This window comes from Lathamus discolor, chromosome 9, assembly GCF_037157495.1.
Source record: "Lathamus discolor isolate bLatDis1 chromosome 9, bLatDis1.hap1, whole genome shotgun sequence".
Taxonomy (NCBI): domain Eukaryota; kingdom Metazoa; phylum Chordata; class Aves; order Psittaciformes; family Psittacidae; genus Lathamus; species Lathamus discolor.
Genome location: NC_088892.1, coordinates 16834064 through 16856738, shown reverse-complemented (window position 1 = coordinate 16856738; position 22675 = coordinate 16834064). Strand labels below are relative to the sequence as shown.

General features: G+C 37.0%; 1 protein-coding gene across 4 annotated transcripts in view; it reads right to left on the bottom strand.

Annotated features, from left to right (window-relative positions):
• Window positions 1-4387: 4387 nt before the first annotated feature.
• Window positions 4388-22675, bottom strand: part of KLHL4 (kelch like family member 4) — an 88564-nt gene continuing 70276 nt past the window's right edge. For all 4 annotated transcript variants that reach the window (XM_065689262.1, XM_065689261.1, XM_065689263.1 and 1 more), the window contains 8 exons: window positions 19955-20151; window positions 16584-16796; window positions 15345-15531; window positions 12096-12320; window positions 10975-11137; window positions 7912-8124; window positions 6734-6905; window positions 4388-6003 (listed from right to left, as the gene is read on the bottom strand). In XM_065689262.1, coding sequence (XP_065545334.1) covers window positions 5944-6003; window positions 6734-6905; window positions 7912-8124; window positions 10975-11137; window positions 12096-12320; window positions 15345-15531; window positions 16584-16796; window positions 19955-20151 — 1430 coding nt within the window. In that variant the 3' untranslated portion in view covers window positions 4388-5943. The remainder of the gene's footprint in view (window positions 6004-6733; window positions 6906-7911; window positions 8125-10974; window positions 11138-12095; window positions 12321-15344; window positions 15532-16583; window positions 16797-19954; window positions 20152-22675) is intronic.

Here is a 22675-nt window from a genome sequence, read left to right as displayed (position 1 = left end):
ACACTTTCAGATATAGTTTTTCTGTTGTTAAATATGAAATATTAATCTATACTTAAATACCATGTTTGAAAGATCATTCCTGGACAGTCTTTCCCAAAGGAGTTGTTCAAGAAGTAAGTGGTGATGTATTATTTTCTTAGTCACATGTGATTGGCTTGTGAAAATCTTGATAACATTACATTAGTGCCACCCTCTTCTGTACACTCCAGAAACAACATTGTTCATATACAGAACAGAGTTTTAAATTCTTTTCATGAATGTAGAATTGCGATGGGGAATAAAAGTCCTCAGATGCGGGCATGAAAATGTGTGTAGCCATTAATGACTGTGTGCCAGTGATGTAGTGGAGCTCTATTGAAAAGTAGGAATAGTTGAATGTAGCATTTTGTTGTCAGGTTTCTTTGGCAAGAGGTGAAGTCAGCAGAGATAAAAACAATATAATTTTACTGTGAAGAAAGCAGATCTTCATCTTTCTGTGGGGAAGTGGCAGTGAAAGGATTTCTGTTCTGATGAAATTCCCCCCATTCTTTGTAATAGGAAATAGGGAATAAAAGGTGAGACTGGGATTTCAACTGTAGGTACTCAGCATACAACCTCTTAAAAGTAACGGTGGTGACTGTTAGAGAAATTTAGTTTAATCTCTCCAGGAGTAAGCTCTAATCAACAAAATGAAATTTTCTCATGGGAAGGACCCATGCTGAAATGTGCAAATGGATTCAGTGTAGTTTATTTTTGTGTTGTCTGGGGTCAGAGAAAATGAGCCGATTTTAGATACTGAAGCCCAGGTATTTAGCATGACGCTAACATCCTGCACCCCACCTCTGAATGAGTCTAGGGTCAGGTGGGAAGCAAAAGGTACATCATGTACAGAAATATACATGTCAAAAGAGGTAGGATTAGCCTCACATGACACTTCATTGATTCCCTTTGAGTAGATTACCCTGAACATTCTTTTCTGACACATGCAGCCAACTGTCTCCTTTCATGTTAAAAGATTCATTTTCACTATTCAACCAAACTGGTTAAGCTGAACCTTCAGTCTTTCCCAGAATTGATTTTGTGGGGTGTTATTCCTGGTTCCCATTCATTATGTTATATAACATGCCTTTACTGGTCAAGTTCATGTAGAAAGTATCACCCAGTACAAAAGGAAAAAGGGTTTAAGGGCCAGCGATTAAAAAGAAAGAAAACACAATAATTTGGACAGGAAAGAAACATCACAAATAATAATCTTTCTGACAGCCAGAGTCATGGTAGAAGCACAGAGCAGTGGAAGGTGAGAGGTAAGAGAGGATGACTGCTTCCCACACTTGGCAAGCCAGCTGTGTGTGCAGCTGTCAGGGTACCTAACAGCCAAAGATGCTACATAACTGCTGCACCTACTCATGTTTGGAGAAACAGAGGAAATGTGAAGGGATGACACCTAATCAGAGAATCTAGTGTTTCCTCTCACCTAATAATGTCTAAACATCTCCAAATTCTGTCCAGTTTTCTTTTCTTCTATTTTCCTGTTAGGTGTCCAGTTTCCTCTTGCAGATTGCTAATTTCCTTTCACATGATTTTTCACTGCTGTACAAATATTATGGAAGAAAAAAACCTAAAACTTTAGTACTAAAAACACTGAGGAACTGCTTTCTCTCAAATTCAGTTGTGCCGTATTATTGGTTGAATTGAAGTATCTACTCAAATTTTAGTTGGATGTTTTCTGGAGCTTAAGATTTCTATCTCAAGATAATTCTTGTCATCATTTCATCTGAAAATATATTATTTTGAAATTAATTCAGGATGTGTGTAATAGTCCTCTTATGCTTTACAAGTTGAAATGAACTTTATACCAACAGCTCCAAACAGGCTTACCAGCCTGTGTACAACCTACTTCCCAGCTGGACATTTGCACATAAAGCTAACATGTAAAGAAACATCATCTCTTTTGCTTTCCATGGCACCTTAATAGCAGATCTCTCAGTATCACCTCTTCAGACAGAGATTGAAGCTTGAATCTTCACTCAAGCAGAGGGACATGCAGAATTAGTTGTCTACAAGTGGCTTCCAAATCTATTTTTTCCCATGCTGACTGCATTATGAAGTCGCGTTCAGATTGCACTGCCTTTTCTCTGCTTCATACCCTTCCCATCTTTTCCCATTTCCTTTTATCCCTACTTATCTTTCTGTTTTCTCTAAGATACAGTCCTAAACTTAAAATTTAGAAGGTGTACTGGTTACCACAACCTTGCCATAGAATTTAGTAGACCATCTCATCCCATCACACATGCCAGTATTCACCTATTCTGCCTCAGGGGCTGTGGTTCTTGGTAGGAAGAGCTACCGAATTTATCAAATTGATAAATGTTGCTTCATGCTGCAAGCTAAGAGGATGCTACAATTTTTCTTAAACTATTTTTTAAATAAAACCTCATAACTTGATTTCTTTAGAGAGCAGTAAAGAAATACAAAAAGGGTAATTTTCTTCTAATACTGTTTTTGAGACTTATGGAAATGGTAGTATATTCGAAGATATGTTTAAGGGGATTATTTACGTCTAGGTGTTTTTCCGAAGTGTCTGATGCCTTGTTTACTGAGAAAGCATTTAAGAAGATCTGCAAGTTGAAAAAGGAGAGAAAAGGAGAGGAAATCCATGTCATCTCTGTAGCTGTAACATTTGCAAGCCATGTGGCTCTCAGGCTGGTCCTGTGCATTTGTGTTAAGGTACTCACCCAGTTTCTGTTCTTCAAAACTGACTTCTGTGCTTGAGTCTTCATTTTCTTTCCTTACTGCGGACTTGATTAGGTTTTAAGATATGGCTTTATATGTTGTAAACCACTCTACTAGTTAAAAACCCATGCCTGCTTTCTCTCACTTGAGGCTGTGTGCCTACTATAACCCCAAGCAAAATTCAAATTCCATGCAAAGGCTCTATTAGAAAGATGGTGTTGGGAGTTTAGCAGTGTTTATTCTGACTTAGATATTAGAAAGAAGTTCTTCCCTGTGAGGGTGCTGAGGCTCTGGCACAGGTTGCCCAGAGAAGCTGTGGCTGCCCCATCCCGGCCAGTGTTCAAGGCCAGGTTGAGCAGGGCTTGGAGCAACCTCATCTAGTGAAAGGTGTTTGTGACTGTGGCAGGGGGTTGAAAATTGCTGAATGTTAAGGTCCCTTCCAAACGAAACTATTCTATGATTCTGTGGTTCTATTTGCTTCTTGCAAGTATCTTGAAATTAGTTGTACATTAGTTGTATAATTTGTATTTTAGAGTTTTAAAACTGGGCATCTTAATATCAGTGCTTTCCAAGCAAGAGTAGAATAAAGTAAGTTATACTGGTTACTGGAAACAGTGATGTGCTGTTACAGGAGAACATCCGATAAGCTTTATTTAGAACCTGATTGATAAGCAATAGTGACCCCCCCCACACTCTGATCCACACAAGACTTCTTCTAAATATATACACACAAGTGTTTATATGAAAGAGTATACAAGGCTGTTGAGTGACCAAAGCAGGGATAGCAATGAATAGATCAGAAATGTTAGGATTTTTATTACTAATGCTTAAAAGTTAATATTTGCTGCAAAAAGGGGTTCTAGGTGGGTGGTCAGACAGGTTCCTTATAGAGCAAGGGGGAAGAAAGAGAAAATTAACATCCACCATACATTCACAAATGTCTTATGCAGATTCACTGTGAAGTTTGGTGGCCAGCAACCTTGCATTTGCTTCAGAATGTTGATTTGGTGGGAAGTAAAAATACCTTCTTCTGATGTGAATTCTCTAAGCTATGCTTCACTAGCTGGTTTAGGGTTTGTTCCCCATTTGCTTGGCTGTTTGTGTTGGTTTAAGGTAGGGAAGGGGTTTTTGTGTTGGTTTCATTTATTTGTTTTATTTTGGGTTTTGATTGTTTTTTCCCCTCCACAAAAACAAATACAGAATGAAAATAGTCATTAAAGCAAGTTTGTTTCCTGGACTGCCAAGCTAGCAAGAGATTGTTTCGGTCTAAACATTCACAAGTACATGAAGGTAGTTCTAAGCTGATACACTGATAAGTTTCTTTGTAGGACAATTTCATGTAATAGCCCCAAAGGAAATAATCTTCAGATGTCATGTACTTTCAGCCCTCTGCAGGCAATCAGTTCAGGTTGCCAAAGGCAGGGATGAGGGTGAGCCCCTTTCATAGAAAAGGGCCTCCTGATGTGTGCTAGAAGGAAGGTAAATTTTGTTTTATGTGGACCAGATGCAGTTAGGAAGTAAGGACAGTAAGACAGGATCTTTTCTTCTTTTAGAGTACAGAAATGAGATTTATACTTCTGTGTTTTCAGTTCTTAATAAATGTAAAATAAACCCCACCAAACTATTAAAACATAGTCTAACTTTTCTTAGCAGAGAAAGTAGTTTATTTGACCATAGCATGCTATATATAAACAATTGATTTTTCAAGTTAAAAATGTTTTTTCCTTTTATAAATATGCTTATGAGATTTCATCTTTAGAAGCATTTAATAGGATTAATAGTATATTTTCTTTTTAATATTATATTGCTGAATTCAGAAAACACAGTATTCTATCTGAAAAGTTGGTCTACATGTTCAGAGAATTTTCATCTGTCCTGAATTTTCTAACAAAACAACAACATAACACTGAAGTCGGTAGTGTCCAAATATTGTGCTTCACAGCATAGAATATCTTACATACATTCTTTTTCCTAAAATACACTTTCAGCATTTGATATTATAAAAAAATGAAATTAATGAGAAACAAATCAACCTTCATTAGAAATTGGCACACAAAAAGAAAACATCATGCATGTGGAATATTAACTGCTGTTTTGAGGTGATTCTTTCCCTGTTTACTCTTGATTCTTAACATTCCCTTAATTTCAAATAAAACATTAACATGCTCATATAAATGGTATAGAACATTACACAGTGGATATGTTGGGGGGGGTTTCTTACCATATTTCAACTGTACATGAGAGAAAGCTGGTAATCTTCAGCTGAGGTCAAAGATTGTCATATCAATATGATATAAAAATTTAATTTTGTAAGTCATATTCAAGGAATGTAATTATGTGATTGTTTTTAAAATTTAGTGCATGGTGATTATCTCAATTAGTTTAACACATACTGACAGATGGTTAGTGGGCAAAGACAAATCCATGAATAACCTGATACCCTAATCAGCATTAAAATATCACATATCTATGCACTGTGAAAATGATTGCAAATTATGTTAGCATTGTGTTGACAAAAGAGATCTCTTTCTGTTGGCACACTTAATAACATAAAGATACCTTAGGCCTACTACTTCTTACACCATTCAATTTAATATAATGCTAAAAATGGATATTCTGTTACAGTACTAACAATGCCGGGAGGTTGAATAGCAACCAGATTCTATGTTTCTCTGATATGTTTTTAAAGTTAATTTAGTAATTTAATTTCTTAAAATAGAAATGAAGTTACTTCTGCAGAGAATATACTGCTGCCAGTGATACTGATGGGCAAATATTTCCTTCTGTGCTGTTCTTGGTTGAAGGTTTTTCTCTCTTATTCATTTTCATTTACATAAAGTATAAAAGCTCTTTTTATCAACATTATCATAACTGCCACCATAGAAAAAAGTTTATGAAATCTTATGCACCCGTTTATCACTTTACTATCACAGTTTATAAATAATAGATACGCTTTTGTAACAAACCTGAACCATTTAAACATACTATTGATTTTTTTTTTAATGTATTAGGCATAATAAAATAATTCAGTTATGCAAAATTCTCTGATTTCTGTAATGTGGGAAGACACTTTTGTGCTCTAATAGTGTAATGGCTCAGAGATAAGTTTTCTCTGTCATGGAGGGCTGCTAAGATTAAGATTTATATAGTCTGTACTGCGTTTTGGAATGTTTCTTATCTTCCGGACTTCACAAAACTCCACTCAGTCTAGTTTCACAATATTTATAGTCTTCAAGGCAACTTCACAACAACAACACATGCTCCAGCCCTTCCAATATTGACAGGAACTTCCTAAAAAACAAAAAACAAAAACAAAAAAAAACAAACAAAAACAAACAAAAACAAACAAACATTTTTAGTAACTCCTATGGACAGGACTAGAAGGAATTATTTGCAGATTAAAGTAAATCAGTTTGTTTATTCAAATTACTGTACTGAAAAAGAACCCTATATAAGATTGAACCAGGGCTCTAAAAACGCAGTTTGGGCTTTTGGGGAAAGGCTTTAGCAGCCTCTCAGAGTTAGAGGAGTGTAGGATGGTGGTGTTGCTCTTAACTTCTGTAAAAGTCCCTTGTATCCTGTGTTCTGAAACCACAAACTGTGTAGCCACGAAAGCATCACGACAGTTGGAGATATTTCCTCTTGGTCTCAATGGTGGTGGCCATAAACATAAAAATTTGGAAGTGTCTCCAGCAGAGGGCATTGCCCACAAACACATGACAGCTCCAACAGCTGTACATTTAAGCACTTCAAGCGCAAAATCATTTGTGCAGCCTGGATCACAAGCCCATGTACTGCTTCCACCCTTTAATCTGAAAACTCTCACACAGTTATTTCACAGGAGAGGCAACCAATGTTTTATGAAGCCCAACTACATTATTACTGCATCCTAATATAACATTTGTCACAAAGCCAGTGATAATTTTGCAATTTTTTTTTTTTTTTTGTCCATTATTTGGACAGAATTCTTCCCATCTGTGGGAAAAATTATTATTATTTCTTAGACAATTCTTTGCATTACCTCTGTCCACTCATTATTTTGGGCATCATAGGACTCCACTGTATCCAGGTACGTATGTCCGTCATAGCCACCAACAGCATATAATCTGTCCCCCAGAGGACAAATTCCAACAGCATCCCGAGGTACACTCAAGGGGGCCACTGTTGTCCAAGCATCTGTTTTAGGATCATACCTAGGATGTTTTATAATAAAATTTAGAAAAATAAGTTGTAGAAACATATTTCAAATTTGAATGACTGATATTTGCTTACTTTCTGCTACACTGTAGTTCAGTTTACACCATGAGCTAATATAGATAATTGAGTGATGTGATTACATATTTTGCCACCAGAGGGGTCTTCAAGCACATGAAAAATGCCCATATGTTCACTTTCTGATTACAGTCTCTTCATTTCTATCAAAGAATCAGAACATTTTTAACATAAATGAGGGCTGAAAGGATGATAACATGGCCGTCAGTTGACTCAGTGAAGCTAATTTTAATATATTCTGTTTTCTTACTCCTTAAAGATTTCTGTTTTTTCTTTGCATCAATATTGATTTTATTTCTGATTTGTATCCAGTCAACTTCCACTGTAAGTTCAAGTGAATTCCAGAGTAGGTCCAGGTTTACACTATGTAATTGGGAACAGAACTGAGCTATTGTTGTCACAACAGGGAGTACCTACTTCTTGTTTGCCTTTCTTGCCCCCAAATGACAGTAGTGTCAATAGATGATCTTTTGAGGTCCCTTCCAACCCTTGGGATTCTGTGATACCCATTGACCTTTTGGTCATTATCACCTGAGTACTTGGAGGAAGAAAGAGCTGAAAAGTACTTAGTTCTTACAATATATGACACAAGTAGCCCAAGCCTGGGTTTTGGCACTTGAGAAACAGAAAGGTCAGGTGTTGTATTTGTCTTACTTGTTGAGTTGTCTTTACCTGGCTCCTGGGCAGCTCAAATAGAAGGAGGAGCTGGGGAAAATTTGTTTTTGAGGGGTTTTTAATACCACAAGTACATTGAAAGTGAGTTACTCTTTTCAAAATATTATTTTAGAAAGCATAATATGTTTTGCAAACATAACATTCCACTTATGAAAAGATTTCCTTTGCTGCTATAAGTTATTTAATATTTCCTTCCTGGAATATATTTAAAAAAAAAAGGGGGGGGGGATAAAAAAAAAATAAATTCCTTACCTTTCTACACAGTCAGAAAGTCGAGAGCAGTGGTTGGAAGCAGGTGCATCATGACCTCCCACAGCGTATAAAAACCCATTGTATGTTGCAACACCAACACCGCCTCTTCTCTTAGACATGGAAGCACATATGCTCCACTTATTTGTGTGTGGATCAAAACATTCCATTGATTTCAAGCAGGAGCTCCCATCTCGTCCACCGACAGCATATAGTCTGGGATCATTACCCACAAGAAGACAAACAATTTCAGTCTTTAGGCTCTTATTTTAATAGAAATTTTATGTGGTTAACTTCATTCAAATCATTTTAAAATGATCTTTAGGCCCATTATTTGCTATATGACAGCTAGGCTCTGGAACTTTCTTTGCACAAAGTGTTTTGCATGTTAGTTGAAGGAAGGTTCATTCTTCATTTGCAGTGTAAATTTTCGAGCAGTCTTATTTGAAAATTAAGCTTTAAAATGCGTATCAGCTTCTTTAAATGTGAGCTATATATGGAATTTGATAGATGCTACATATGTTAAATATATGGGTAGTATTTCGTATAACAGGCTTATGGAGTACTTGACATTTTGGTATTGCATTAAGCATTTTTCCTGTATCTTATATGTAAAAGAACTTCAATAATACCATTATATAACAAAACCATATATAAAAAATATATTAAATGTAGTTTCCTTGTGGTTTGTATTTAAGATCTGCTAGACAGATGTTACCATACAGGTAACTTGTCTGCTCATCCTAAAGGTACTCATCAAATGACCAAAAATGGAGATTTAAACCAGCAGATGTTGGGACAACATGTAAGAATAAGTGCTGAAAATCCTCATTAAGAAGCATGAGAGTTCTGTGGCTTTTTTGTCATGGCATTTTTAAAAGCCTGAATTGCTTTTGTGTTTCAAGCTAACTTGTACATTGCTAGCCTAATGATAGTACGCATACGGGATTTAAAAATAGCAGAGATGTTTAGATGTTGAGTGTGCCAGTTGTTCTGGTCTGTTTAAAACTTGGCTAATACTTACTGCCATGAAATTGAATTTACTTAGTGCATGTAATTAGAGACCTAGAGAACATGTGGACTTGTCCAGAATCGCCTAAAACAAATCAGTTGAATTTGTTTCAGAAGTGCCTGGTTTTCTCCAGTGTCTGGAGAAACTTTCAGACTGCTCTGGTATATAATTTAAGTAGAAGAGTCTTGACCGCTCTTAGAATAATACAAAGTTTCTAGCACTCTCTTCTAATGTTTGTGAATGGAAGACAGACTTGAGTTCAGTTGTGCAGTTTGTTGCCCGACCCATAAAAAAAATGAGGATTTGAATGTTTTCTTTTCACATCATGCCATTAGATACAGACTACTTGTTTACACAGCTTTCACAGGGAGAGGAAGTCACTGTATATACAAACAGATTGGTTGGGATCTTTTGTTCTCTCTAACATGTCTAGAAACATGGTTGTGTGTCTCATTCTCTAAGGAAAAGAATTAAGAAAGTGGTCAGAAAGTGGTGTTCCATGGAAACTTTTTTTAAGTCTTTTCTGGTTGGGTTTAAATATTCAGTGTGGCTTAAGGAAACAGGAAAAGGAGAAGCATTCTGATTGGTTAGACCATATCAGTAGCACTGAAGGATGGACATTTTGATCTTGGCTCCCCCTGGTATGCCAGAAATTACATCACTAGACTAACAGACATGATTTAAGCCAGGCTGGAGACAGCTTGTATCAGGAGTGATTGAGAGCAGAGTCAGGATCAGGCTGGATTTCCTCTTCGACAAAGTGGTTTCCTGCATACTGCTATGGAAGGTACCAGCAGGAGTTTCTGGTGAAGTTTATGCTGAGAACATTTCCTCTGAGATACAAAGGGACTTGAACATGCACTTCTTTCTTTCTTGGACTTTTGAGTTAATCATTAAAATTGTGTTGTGTTGGAATGCAAAACCCTGACTTGTGTGTGAAGTTTTTGCATTTCCAAATACTGGTTTCCTGACATCGTTTCTGCTCCATATTCTTCTCTTTCTCTGGAATTTAAGAAGTAAACAGGGAAGCCAGTGATAAAATTTCAATATAAATGTAGTGGTCTGCCTGCAACTGTAATATTCCAGGCCCCTACAAACTGTCATTGCTAAGGGCTTTCAGCAGATTTAAATAAGAAGGAAGGTTGGCTGAAGCCATGCTCTTCAACAGAACCTAGGGCCTGTTACAAGGGTGTGTTGTATTTCTAGTGCCAGACTCTGGTGCTGAAGAAGGAAAACAGAATTCTCTTTGGCATGACTTTATGAATTATTCCTCCTACTTTCTAATAGGAATATAAAAGGTGTAGCACACTGTTAACTGCAGGTTACCCAGTAGATTCATACATGTGTCTGTTCCCATGTAAAAGTGTTTGAGTGACTTCAGTGTCTTAGGAGGGTGTTTAAATATGTTTTGAAAATCTTTGTGGGAAAACCAGTGTACAGTGAGCACGTGATCTCAGTGTATTTAAGCAATAGATGAAGTGAAGAATAAATCTGGATATGGTAAGACTTATGGGAGGCTGTTTATTCCATACCTATTTATGAAACTTGCGTTCCTTTCAGTAAACACAACATACACTTTTAAACATTGAAAAATTATTCGTGATTGTGAACTTTGGTGAAGATGTGTAGCTGTGCGCAGGAGGTGTAAAATAACAGAGGAATGACTTTGTTTCTGTATGTATTCTTTCAAATGGTGTGCCCTTAGAAGCTGTGATTTTAAAGTATAAATATAAACTTGGAATATTTTTTAAAGTAGCCGATCTTTTATCCCATAAGTTATATTCTAGGTAAAAATCTGTTACACATATAATAACACTTTCAAATTGCTGTAACTTAAAAGGGCTGAAATATGTTTAAAACATGACTGTAAGCTTGAAAATATTTTACCACACAACAGAGGAAAAGCTTTCCTTTCTTGTTTTTGTGCATCATATTTTCTCTTTGTTTTCTCGAGGTGATTAATTACTATAAGATTGGAAAGAAAATTTAAGAAACTGTATTTGCAAGGAAGGAAGCAAATGAAAAACCAAAGAGCAGTTTTCCTGTTGACATACTTGCTATTTAATGCTGCAACCCCTACGGTGCTTCTAGGGGTTGACATGCTTGCAACATAATTCCATTGCCGTGCTTGTGGGTCCCATCTTTCTACAGTATTAAGGTAACTCCATCCATCATGGCCACCAACAGCATACATTGGTCCTTCAAGCATTGCTACTCCTTAAAAGATAGAATTAGGCACAAATTGCAGTATCTAATAATTCCAGTGACCAGTAGTGTATTAACTTCATACATTAATTCTGCATATGTAGACAAGCAATTTCAGCTGGTATTAAACTATCTAAAGGCTACCTTGTCATTTAGCAGAATAAACAAAGATAAACAAAATACTTCACATACGGTGTTGTTCTGAATAAGCATTATCATTTGCCAAAAGATTAGAGGAAAGCTGCTTAATTCTGTTGCTCTCTTCTTGGACTTTTATCTCTTCTACTTTTGTTGACCTTGTTCTGAAATGAATTTGAGCTCCTGAATGAGAAACATTAGTATTCTTTTAAAGAAAGGCAAAGGTTGAGCCATGCAAGGAAAAATATGCCGAAATCAATGACCTGTCCTTACTCTGAGCCAGCTGAAGCTCTGTAGTCTGGCCAGCATGAAGCCTGATTGGGGGGGTAGCTGGCTGTCCTTACCAGCTAAGTACCATAGCATTTTAATGCCTGTAAGGGGAACACACTTTTGGATGAGAGCTGGCTTGCATCTGTTGTTGTCCTTGAGGCCCAGGAGAGTGAACTTGGCTGTCTCTGCAAAGCTCTGTGTGGACATATCCTTCTCTGGAGAGAAGGGCTTAGGTGCCTCCCCTTTGGGAAGCTGCTGCTGCTGTTTGCTTCCTTGTGGGTAAGGCAAAATATTTGAATCTGTCTGCTTAGAAGTTTTCTAAATCTGTCTTTTCAGGCCTAAATACACATGGCCTGATTTTTTACAAAGTGCCAAGTCTCCACAAAATCACACTGTCATTAAATCATGGCAATAGCCAACTCTGTCTTTGAAAAATATCTTTTACAAATATGTCCATGTTACTAAATGCTAAAAAAAAAAAAAAAATGTTAGCAGTGTTTGCATCAACCAAAATTGATTTGTATGCGGTGCAAAGTAGTTACAAGGAAAGAGCACCTCTTACCTAGGCCATGTCTGTGTGTTGACATAGGAGGCATTATAGTCCAGACTTTGGTGATAGGGTTGAAACATTCCACAATGTTGGATGTTTTCAGACCATCTCTTCCCCCCACAATGTACAGCTTGTTGTCAATTACTGCAACTCCAAACTGTAATCGTCTACCATTCATAGTACCAATTTGTATCCAGCTGTTAGTCCTAAGGTCATATTTTTCAATTGTAGTGGTACCTGTAAAAAACGTAAGCATTATGAGACAGCCATGAATTGGTCACTACCCAGCAGTCAGCGGTCAGCACACTGCAAAACATTGTTAAATTATAACATGTTGAAATTCTGTGTGTGGACTTTTACAGCGGCTTCCCTAAGAACTTCAGTTGTGAAATGTGAACCCTAGTGAGCAAGCTGTATTAATTGTGTGCATATGTGGTTGTCAAATCTATGAGAATTAACTGGAGGCAAGAAGATGCAGAATTACATGCCAGCAGATTTTTTAATACTGAAAGTTTCAGAGACAGGTTAAACCTGTTACTTAAACACCATATAGGTAGTTGTGGCTTTTTAAATATTCCTTATGAATACAATACCTCGCAACTATGTACTCTTTAAACGCATTTGTGCTCAAACCATTAGTGATACCAGAAATGGAAAATATATCCACGTGTCTGTATGTCTTATGACTTGGGCACACATCTTTGTGAATAGCTTGGATATTTCCTTTTTATGGTAGGGACAAGCAGTAGACTGTTGTGTGTACACATTTGGTTCCCACAGGTAGCTTCACTGAGGTTCACCTTTGCAGCAGCCTTGCAGTAACTGCTTGTCTAATGTAACATATAATTGTATTTTCAATTTTTTTCAGGTCACTGAAATTATAGTAATGTTTTTGTTGCAATTATTCAGAAGGGCCTAGCTCTCTGCCATTCAAAACAAACAGTTTTCTATGCACTGGCTCCTAACAGTCACTCTGCACATGTAATTGCTCCTTTGAGAGCTGATTTAGCGCAGTGGAGAGATGGCTAAGTAGCAACCAACCTAGAAGAGGCAATTGCAAGTTGTACATACAGTGCACCCTAGAGTTCAGGTGAAGATGAGAAAAACAGAGCTTATTTCCTGCCTGTTCCTTGTCTGGGATTTGACACTGGAGAAGTTGTATTTTGAGAATTACAATAGGTAGGTAGTGGCTGAGGAATTATTTACAACAGCAAAACAACCATGCAATAAAGGAGAAAAGAAAGGTGTCCTTTGGTTTAGAGATCTCCTAGAGATCATCTGATATACACAAGTAATTTAGTGAAATGAGAGCCTATTTTAGGATGTATTTTCTCTCATCTGTATGCTTTTCCAGATGCATAGACTAGGAAAGAAACTGCCAGATCCATCTGCAATGAAAGAAAGTCTACTTTTTTCCCCTTTCCTGTCCTCTTTTAGTTTGAGTAACTGGATTTGTTTGACCGTTCTGCCCATTTTGTTAGTCTCTTTGCTTCTTGCTTTGATTCCTTCTCATTTATTCTATGCTCATATGGGAGTACCCCAAACTTCTTTGCTTCAAAAGAAGTTACTTGCGCACTAACTAAAAGACAGGAAAAATACATTAAGGTGTACAGTGTGTTCATGCATAGCCTGTAGGCTGCAATTTTGACAGAGGCTGGAAGGTAGCTTTTGAAAGTTAAGTGTGGTTTAGGCACAATCACGTTTTTCAAAATACCAGCCGAAAGTAGCTCTTTGATCTTCTTTTGATCATTTGAAGTTGAGATTTGACTTCATACACCACCTGAGATATGCACAAAGCCAAACCTGGCATTCACTGAGAGTTTTCTTTATCACAGAATGCATATTATTGCCAGGGGAGGTTGTTGCTCCCTTCTCGGAACTGTTCTTTCAGTGAATCGTATTCTTTTAGGTGCAGTTTCCTTTATCTTACAATCCAGCACAAGCTCAAAGTATGAGTCAGAGCTGTAGAGGACAGCAGGGAGGAGAGGAAGTGCTGTTCTTCTTAACCATCAAAAGGCAAAAGTTCAAACAATTGGCTTTGTTCCAAGGTAATAAGTAAAAAAGACACCAACAGGAAGTGCAGATGTTGACTGAAATATCTCTTTCTTTGCATAACCTTTACTGAGAAAAACCTATTAGAAAGATTTATTTTTATTTTGGTAGAAGTTAGTTTAAAGATTACCTTCAATCCTAGGTTGTTTGCTATAATTCATAAATAATCAGTATCTTAAATGAAACTATACTAATTGTTATGGTTTAGCTTCATTTTGCCAAATTATTTTAGGAATGAATGTTTTCGTGTTGTGATGATGATGAATGCGTATTGTGCACCTGACTTGATTGCACAGAGACAGTAAGGTAGCACTGCAAGACCTCTCATACAGGAAAAATCAGTCATCAGCAACTTTTTGCCAGGTATGAAATGCATTAGCTTCCTTGTGTTTCTATTAAAAGTGAACTCACACAGCTAAAAGTAATACTGTTCAGCAAGTTGCCAGACTTTAAACTAATTATAGTTCTTTGGCTCCAATCTGTGGGTTTGAAGTTAAGAAAATGATCTAATATACAGCTTACTAAATAGAATGGTGTAATATGTAAAGCTGTGAGCTGATTGCAGTTGTGAGAATCTAATAATAAAAGCTGGAATACCTTTATAACATTGAACTTTCAACCACAAACCCGAATAAAACCTGTGTATGAAGTCCTGAAAAAAGCTGCACATACTGTTGCACTCACGGTAAAGTACAAATCTTTCCAGCTAAAATTTTTCAGTAAGGATTGATAAGTAAAGATTGGTAAGTGTTCTGTATAGGTCACTAATGCTTTCTGGGTTTATTTTTATTTCTGTCAGAATTTTTCCAGCTTTCTAACTTTGTCAAAAAATGGAGCATAGGGTTCTATGCCAATGTTAAATTAATCTGAAAATATTCTTAATATTATTTTTTATTATGAAATGTAAAGTCAAACTATACACACAAATTCTTATAAAACTTGGTTTTAAAATCACTATCTGAATCAAAATTCTTTAGTCCGCATTTCAAGATGCGTGTACGTCATATAGAAACACATGATTCTTGCCAGATGAAAAAAACATCTAGTACATAGTATTGTGTTCTTTGTTTATCTTTCTCTTCTTTTTCAACCCTAAATTGCTGTTTTCCTAACAAGTCTTTAAATAATTGTCATATATTGTCTGGGTATCTGTAATACAATTCATTAATACAGTTAAATTAACACAGTGCAGTTAATTTCTGAACTTACCTTTAGTGGCATCCATACCTCCTACAGCGTAAAGTGCACCCACTGTAGATTTTCTAGGCTTAGTTCGAGGACTTTGCATCATGGACCGTCTCTCTGGTAGAAGGTGGTACTTCATAGCCTCCATAAGGAGTTTCTGACACTCTAGGTCGTCTGCAAACATTGGACTGTTTTCTAGATCAGCTAGTAACTGAGAAATGAAAAGTGATGATCTTCATATAGATACCTAAATCATTAAAATTGTATGTACAATAGTCATTAAAGTATTTGGAGCTACAAAACTCATTTTTGGTTCCCCTCTCACTCAAGTTTTGCTGGAAACTCTGTTTTAATGTAAGCAAAATAATATAAAGGTAGGCAAAAGACTTTATATATGGGCTTTTCTTTTCATAACAAAAACTTTCTTTTAGCATTTAGGGAAGATTAAAATTGTAAATGTAGTAGTGCACCCTCTGAATGCAAAACTCCTTTTGATATGAGTGTGAGTAAGTCTAACAAAAATACTGTACATCTCTGTGAATATCACAGTATGATAAATATATTTCAAATGTACATAGTATTTTGATATTTAATCCGTAGCTGAGTATTTGTAGCTTCAGTCATGGTGATCCATAAAATAGCTGTAGCATCCTGAAAGTCTTGATGCTCCTATAAGCTTTTCTGATGTGATACATAGATTCTCTACAACACAGATACAGCAGTGTCAGCTGACTATAAAATAGTTATGTCTATCTCTGGAACTTATTTAATGAAGCATCTCTTTCAGTCTTATAGGACAAGTAATGTCAATGCTTAAAATAGTCAGCAGTAATCTAGACCCTCTTCTTTTTGTCTGGGTTTTCTGTCAATAAAGAAATAAGTATTGTGCCTTATATGTCCTGCGGTTTGGTAAACGTGAATGAATATTTTTGCATAGCATCTATGTTGCTGTGTTATTAGAGGAAAAATAAATACTGCAGTTCCTACCCAAAAAAAGAAACCTATACTTTTGTAATACTATTAGACTGACATTTTAGAGACAATTCTGAATCTAGTATTTATGCTTGAATGGTGGGATATTTTTCATCAATACAAACAATACATATCTACTATGCAGTTAAAAAAAACTGGGGACACACCAAAAAAAACCCACCAAAACACTGCAGCCAAACCCACAGCCTTTTGCATAACTCTTTCTAAATGATGCTTGAGGCAAGCATTTCTGCTGGTAGTTAAGCTCCTGTTAGCCCTTCACATTCATACCTGGGGGGAAAGTAGAGGCAGTCTAATGTAAGAAAGAAGCATTCCTAGGTCTCGTTGCCGGTTTTGCAAATCATGCCTCACCCACATCATTAATGCCTGGAATATGGCTTCTTCATCTGGAACATTGATGTCATCACTAGACAGCAGCTTTGCAATTTCATTAGCAGGGAGTAACAGAAATTCCTGGTTTTTTATTACTTCTGTGAAGTGGTCCTAAACAGTAAAAAAATTGATTTCAATACACTGATAATTTTCACACCTTGGAATAACCTTTTCTTGGGTAATGTAGACTTTGCATATATTTTGTTCCTGTTCTCTTACACAGATACTGAAATTCAATATATACTCTAAAGACCACTGCATCTCATTTGACTAGTTAAAGGAAATGTTGGTTGCTCTCTGCCGCCTTACTCTTGTTGAACTGAATGGTAATGCTCATCTTCACCCTGCCACACTTAGAGATGTGATTGTCAGGCTTCCTGTCAGTATGTCCTGTCTTAGGGGTTTGCCACTGGCAGTTTTGTCCATCAGTGTGATCCTAACACTGCAGCTTAACAAAACCACAATTAGATTTTATGTGTATCCTAAGAACGCCAAGGGCGGGGGGGGGGGGGGGGGGGGGGGGGCATTCAAATAAAATGTCTACCTTCTCTTACAATCAGATTCAAACGTTTTAAGCAAATTACATTGAAACCTTCCAATCCTTTTGCAATGAGCAGTGCCAGGTGTTGACTGCATGTCTCCACTCTTAGGAGAAGAAAGGAAAATTAAAATCACTTTTCTGAAAGTACTTTTTAAGCAATAGAAAATTGGACCTGTCCCACCAAAGAACTCGCAGTCTTTAATTACTGTTGTAAAACTCGCCAGCTCCAGAAATGGCAACAAGTATTAAATCCCTAGAATGTTTCAAAGAATTATTTTTCATATAAATAATAGGTTGCACACTCAAGTTACAACTGTATTAGAATTGATATTAAATACATTAAGTATCCTTGCTTGTGCTAACTCCAAAGGAAGAGAGAAATTTTGTTAAGAGAGTTGGGGGTTTTATGTTACATGCAAATAAATGCATGTGTAGGTATTAATGTCTGCATTTGAGATGTTAATTTTTATGTACATGGAAAAAATATATCATATTTGGGAACCAGATTGGACACATGGAGAGATTTTACTGTAGCTGATGTTTTTATTATTTATTTTCAGTAGTTTCTTAGTTTTGTGTTACTCTTTTCAAGAGTACCGAGGATATAGAAGTAAATATAGAAGTATCAGTGATTAAAGGAGATGTTAACTTTGCTCTGTTATGCATATCCTGCTTTAATATTTTGTGACAATCAGAGGATAGGAACAGGAAGGCCAGTCCACATGTAGTTACAAATATAGCACAAGATGTGTATCAGAACAAGCTCTATCTGCACGAAAAGATACCAGGCAGGAAACTTCATACTTAGCATCAATGGCTAAAGCAATTGAAGGGGAAGGTCTCCATTGTCTCTGCTTTTATTGAATGGATGTGATGTTTACAGCTGATTATCTTCTCAAAATGTTCAAATACTACTAGTTCATTTGAATGGTCTATGTTTACAGCACAACACTACGGTCTTTCCCTAACATACACATTTCAAGTGGGTGAGCTTGGCATGAAACAAAGCAGAATGTTTTATTTTAATGCTTCCACAACACTTGGGTGTTTATGCATTGTTACGATGCCTTATTCCTCCAAGTGTTCTTTAAAATCATTTTGAGGGCTTAAAATAAAATCTTCTTTAAGGTTATTTGATGGAGCTGCAGATTTCCTTTTCTGGCTCTAAATTGTCAGTAGCTGCAAACCCGGTAGGTGGTTTTATGACATGCCTGGTCTTCTTTTGTGGCAGCATTCTCAGTCTGTGTTACACATAAGATATGGGAGGTAGTTCTAGAGGTGGAAATGCTCCTGGCTGTTTTCAGAAAGATATAGGGTAAAGCTTGTATGCACAGTACTGCTGAGTCTCATTGATTCATCGTGATCCTTCACATAGAGTGTATTCTCTACATGACCCAACTGCCATTTCTGTGGCACAGTTTTAAACATAGAAAAAGTCTTAAGTCCTGGGGAAGTCTGAAGGATTCGGAAGGTTAAAAACAAATCTAAACAAGGCTCTCTTATTGTCTGACATCATAACACTGTATGTGTAACCACATGGTTTTAGTTGAGTTTTTCAGAAATCTGGGCTGTGAATTTTAAATGCTTGAAGTTGATGCCTGTGTACTAGGGCTGGTGGGAGAAAAGAGGCTGCAGAGGGGAGGGGGGCTTTCCTGATTTTAGCTGAGTATGGTATAGTGTATACTGTTCTATGGTGGCTGAGTGAACCTCTATCTTAAACATCCTTTTTCAGACTTTAAAATACAAAAGGAATCTAGATTGCTGCTAAACAAATCATTCATTAGTATAACAGGAGGGAACATAACCAGTGCCCTCCATCTGCAAAGGCCACTGTCATTTGTTTGAGCATGTGAAAGTGTACAAGTGTACTCTTGCTGGAATGCTGTCAGCATATGAAGCCTCCAAACTGGTTTTGACACACTACACTAATATTTCAAGCATAAAGCTGTCATGTGTATCCTAACAAGTAGTTCTTTTTATATTTATTTAGCTGTAGCAGTTGCTCTTCTTTTTGTGTTTAAAGTTGCTATATAGCACATCTTGTTGCCCTGAATATTTATCCCTTGATTTCATTTCACAGCAAGCTATCTTGCTTCTCTGTTTCCCACGCTCTGAATATTCATTTCTTGCTGTAAGCCAGAGGATTATGCTCCAGTCAGGGATATGCTTCTTTTTAGCATTCCAAATCTTTCTTCATTCTTTATTTTGGCTCTTTTTGCATGTGTTTCACCTTAAAATCAGCTTTTGAATTTTGTGTGTTGAATCAAAAGCATAAGAATGGGTCATTGCTGTCTGCCTCTTGACATCAGCCAAGTTAAGGCTGTGGTTTTTTTGAGGAAACACATACATCAAGCTTATCATACTGCATATTTAAGTTCAGTAAGTACATCCTTCTACAAGGCAACACTCTGAAGTGAGAAAAACAGAGGTGAATATCTGTTTTTCTCAGCATGCTTTTCTCTTTTTGCAATGCTTCCGTAACAGTCACAGCTCTTAAATTTCCCTTTGGAGGTTGAGCTGGGTAGAGATGTCTATGCATCAGGGACTTTACAGAACTAACCGTGACAGCATAGAAAGAGCAGAGCCACTGCATTGGTCTTGGAGAGAGCAGCAGCCCCAAGCATGGCTCAACTGGCTCTGCTTTGCCAAAGCCCATATGTTTTCCAGGAGAGTGTTTACACTTGCTGTTAACATGAAAATTGCAGAGCAGTTAGATTGTTCATCTTACCATAGTGTATGTGTGTGCCACCTTCAGGAGCTCTGTGCAGCCCTGAGCATCTCCAAAGGAGCGAATCCCCAAGCAATTAGAAGGATGGAGCTGCTTCATGAGGAAGTTGCAGCATACCTCGATAACCTGGGATAGCTGGAGAAGACAAGCTGCAGCTAGCAAACTTTCTATAGTGTCTTCCTTTAACTCTAGAATACCTGTGTAGTTCGCATATGGGGGGAAAAAAATAGTTGTCAGTCATTTTATTTGTATTTTTATTACTTGAAAGCTTCCCACTCCCCAATTTTTCTCTTTCTTTGAAAAATTGGAAGTGTCCTGTGATTCACAGATTCACTTTTCTTTCTTGCTGAAGGATTCTATAAATATATGTTTTAACAGACTTAAAGAATTTGGTGAGTTTTGAATAGAGTGATTGGAACATTTTAATTGGATCTTTAACAGTATTAGATCTGACTTTGCCTGAAAAAAAAATAAAAGGTGTAATGAGAGAAAAACCTTTCCTAAAATTAATATGTTAATGCATAAAAATATCAGAAGCTTAGATTACACACAAGAATTTCAATTTTAAAAGCTAGGAAATGCCAGCAGTGTGTGCAGGAAACCTAATTTCTTCCATCGTGTACTTCTCTATTTAAATTTTCAATGAAATTAGTACATGGCATGCGTTTCATAATGTTCATAGATAGATTGGAAGGTGTTAATTTAATAAGATCTCCCATCCTTGCTGCTCGGTGGATGGCTCATTTCCCTGGTTGATACACAGCACTAAAGTCCTATTCTGAAAAAAGATCTGTGAGGGGTTAATACACATCTCAGTTTAACACGATAAGGGTGGTATTGGGAGACTGTAGTTAAAATTATCATCGGAGTAGAACTGTAGAAGTTTTCTTGTTCTGAGTTCACTTCTGATTTATTTCAGCAGAGTATGTAAACAGTTCTGAAAGTTATAGCTCTCATCTCTGAAAGTCATATTTGTATTTCATTATCTAGGAAAAAAGTAGTGCTCAGCTTAGAGGTTTGGTTATCATCACATGAAAACCTCTGACAGAAGCAGTAGGAAATCTTAATTTTTCATAGCAGTCTTTACCTTAGCAGTCTTTACCTTAGCACAATCCCATCTCTTCCTGATGCTCTTTGCTCTGTAACTTAAACAGTACCTTCCAAATTTTGCAAGAAATGAGAAAGGGATGGCAGGGTGCAGAGTAGGGAGTTTGCAGAGTTTGGGGTTTGGTTTTCACCATGCAAATCAGAGCATTTACTGAATGCATACAGCAAAATTGGTGCATGTTCTTGCAAATAAACATTACAATGTAATCCCTCAAAGCAAAGAGGGAATCCTGATTTCACAAGGAAATTTACACTGTTTTATAGTCTGGTGTTTGGTTTTGTAGTCATATATGTTTTTTCATATGGTTTTGCATTAAGTAACCTGAAAGAGATGAAATTTTATGGAGTGGGATTGTTTTGAGATACATGTGGGTAATAAGCAGCCCACCGTCCTGCTTCTTTGTGCTCGTACTAATCTATTTCCTCAGGTAATGTATGCTAATTCAGTGGCACAGTATCACTGCATTATAGATGTTCAGCATTCCCTCTTGCCCCTGTATTTATCCCCTTGCTTTGTACGCACAAACAAGGTCTATTTTGTGTACAGAAACATGTTTTTGATCTGGGTTGCAGATTGCTTAACCTTCTCAAGATAATAGCTCTTTATGCAAGTCTAGTGAAGTATCTGACCTAGCAGATAAAGTCTCTGATTTGTAACAGTTATGCTAATTCCAGTATGGTGAATATAATGGGGTCTTTGTTTACTTGGATTATAGAGTCATAGAAACATAGAATAGTTAGGGTTGGAAAGGACCTCAAGATCATCTAGTTCCAACCCCCCTGACATAGGCAGGGACACCTCACACTAAACAGTCCCACCCAAGGCTTCATCCAACCTGGCCTTGAACACCGCCAGGGATGGAGCACTCACAACCTCCCTGGGCAACCGATTCCAGTGCCTCACCACCCTAACAGGAAAGAATTTCCTCCTTATATCCAATCTAAACTTCCCCTGTTTAAGTTTTAACCTGTTACCCCTTGTCCTGTCACTACAGCCTTTGTAAAAAAGGCTATACAAGTACTGATAGATACCTGTGATACATATTCCAACCTCCCTGTATCCATATTGACATTGCGTTCTTTCATTCAAAAGCAAACAAGCAATGTCCTGTGTGGGACACCAGTTGACAAGGACCTAGTGACTGATAGTGATACTAGCAGTTAGCTGGGAGGATGCATCAGTGTATGAGCAAATATTCATAAATCTAGAAAGTTGTTATTCTGGTCAGTGAAGTGTTGTTACTTCCTGGGACAGTAATTTTCTCCTTTTTGAGATACAGGCATTTTTCTGTTACAGAACTGCATAACTTGGTAGGGGGAAAAGGGTTTCACTTTCATCTCTCTGGCTGGAATAGTTGCCATCTGCATTGAGAGGCTTCCCAAATACCGCAATGTGCAGACTTCCAGAATCTTCAAAAGGTCTGACTGATCTGTGTATTTCTAATTGAAATATATACTACCAGAGCAATCATGTTCTGCAGTGTTTTCCCCTTCTTCACTGTAGAGCAGATGGAAGGGATTTCACAGTTCTCTGGCTTGGTATTTTTGGGTCTTTGGTTCAACCATTTCAGATTCAGCAATACAGGGGTAAATGTTGAAAATGGGAGAAAATAG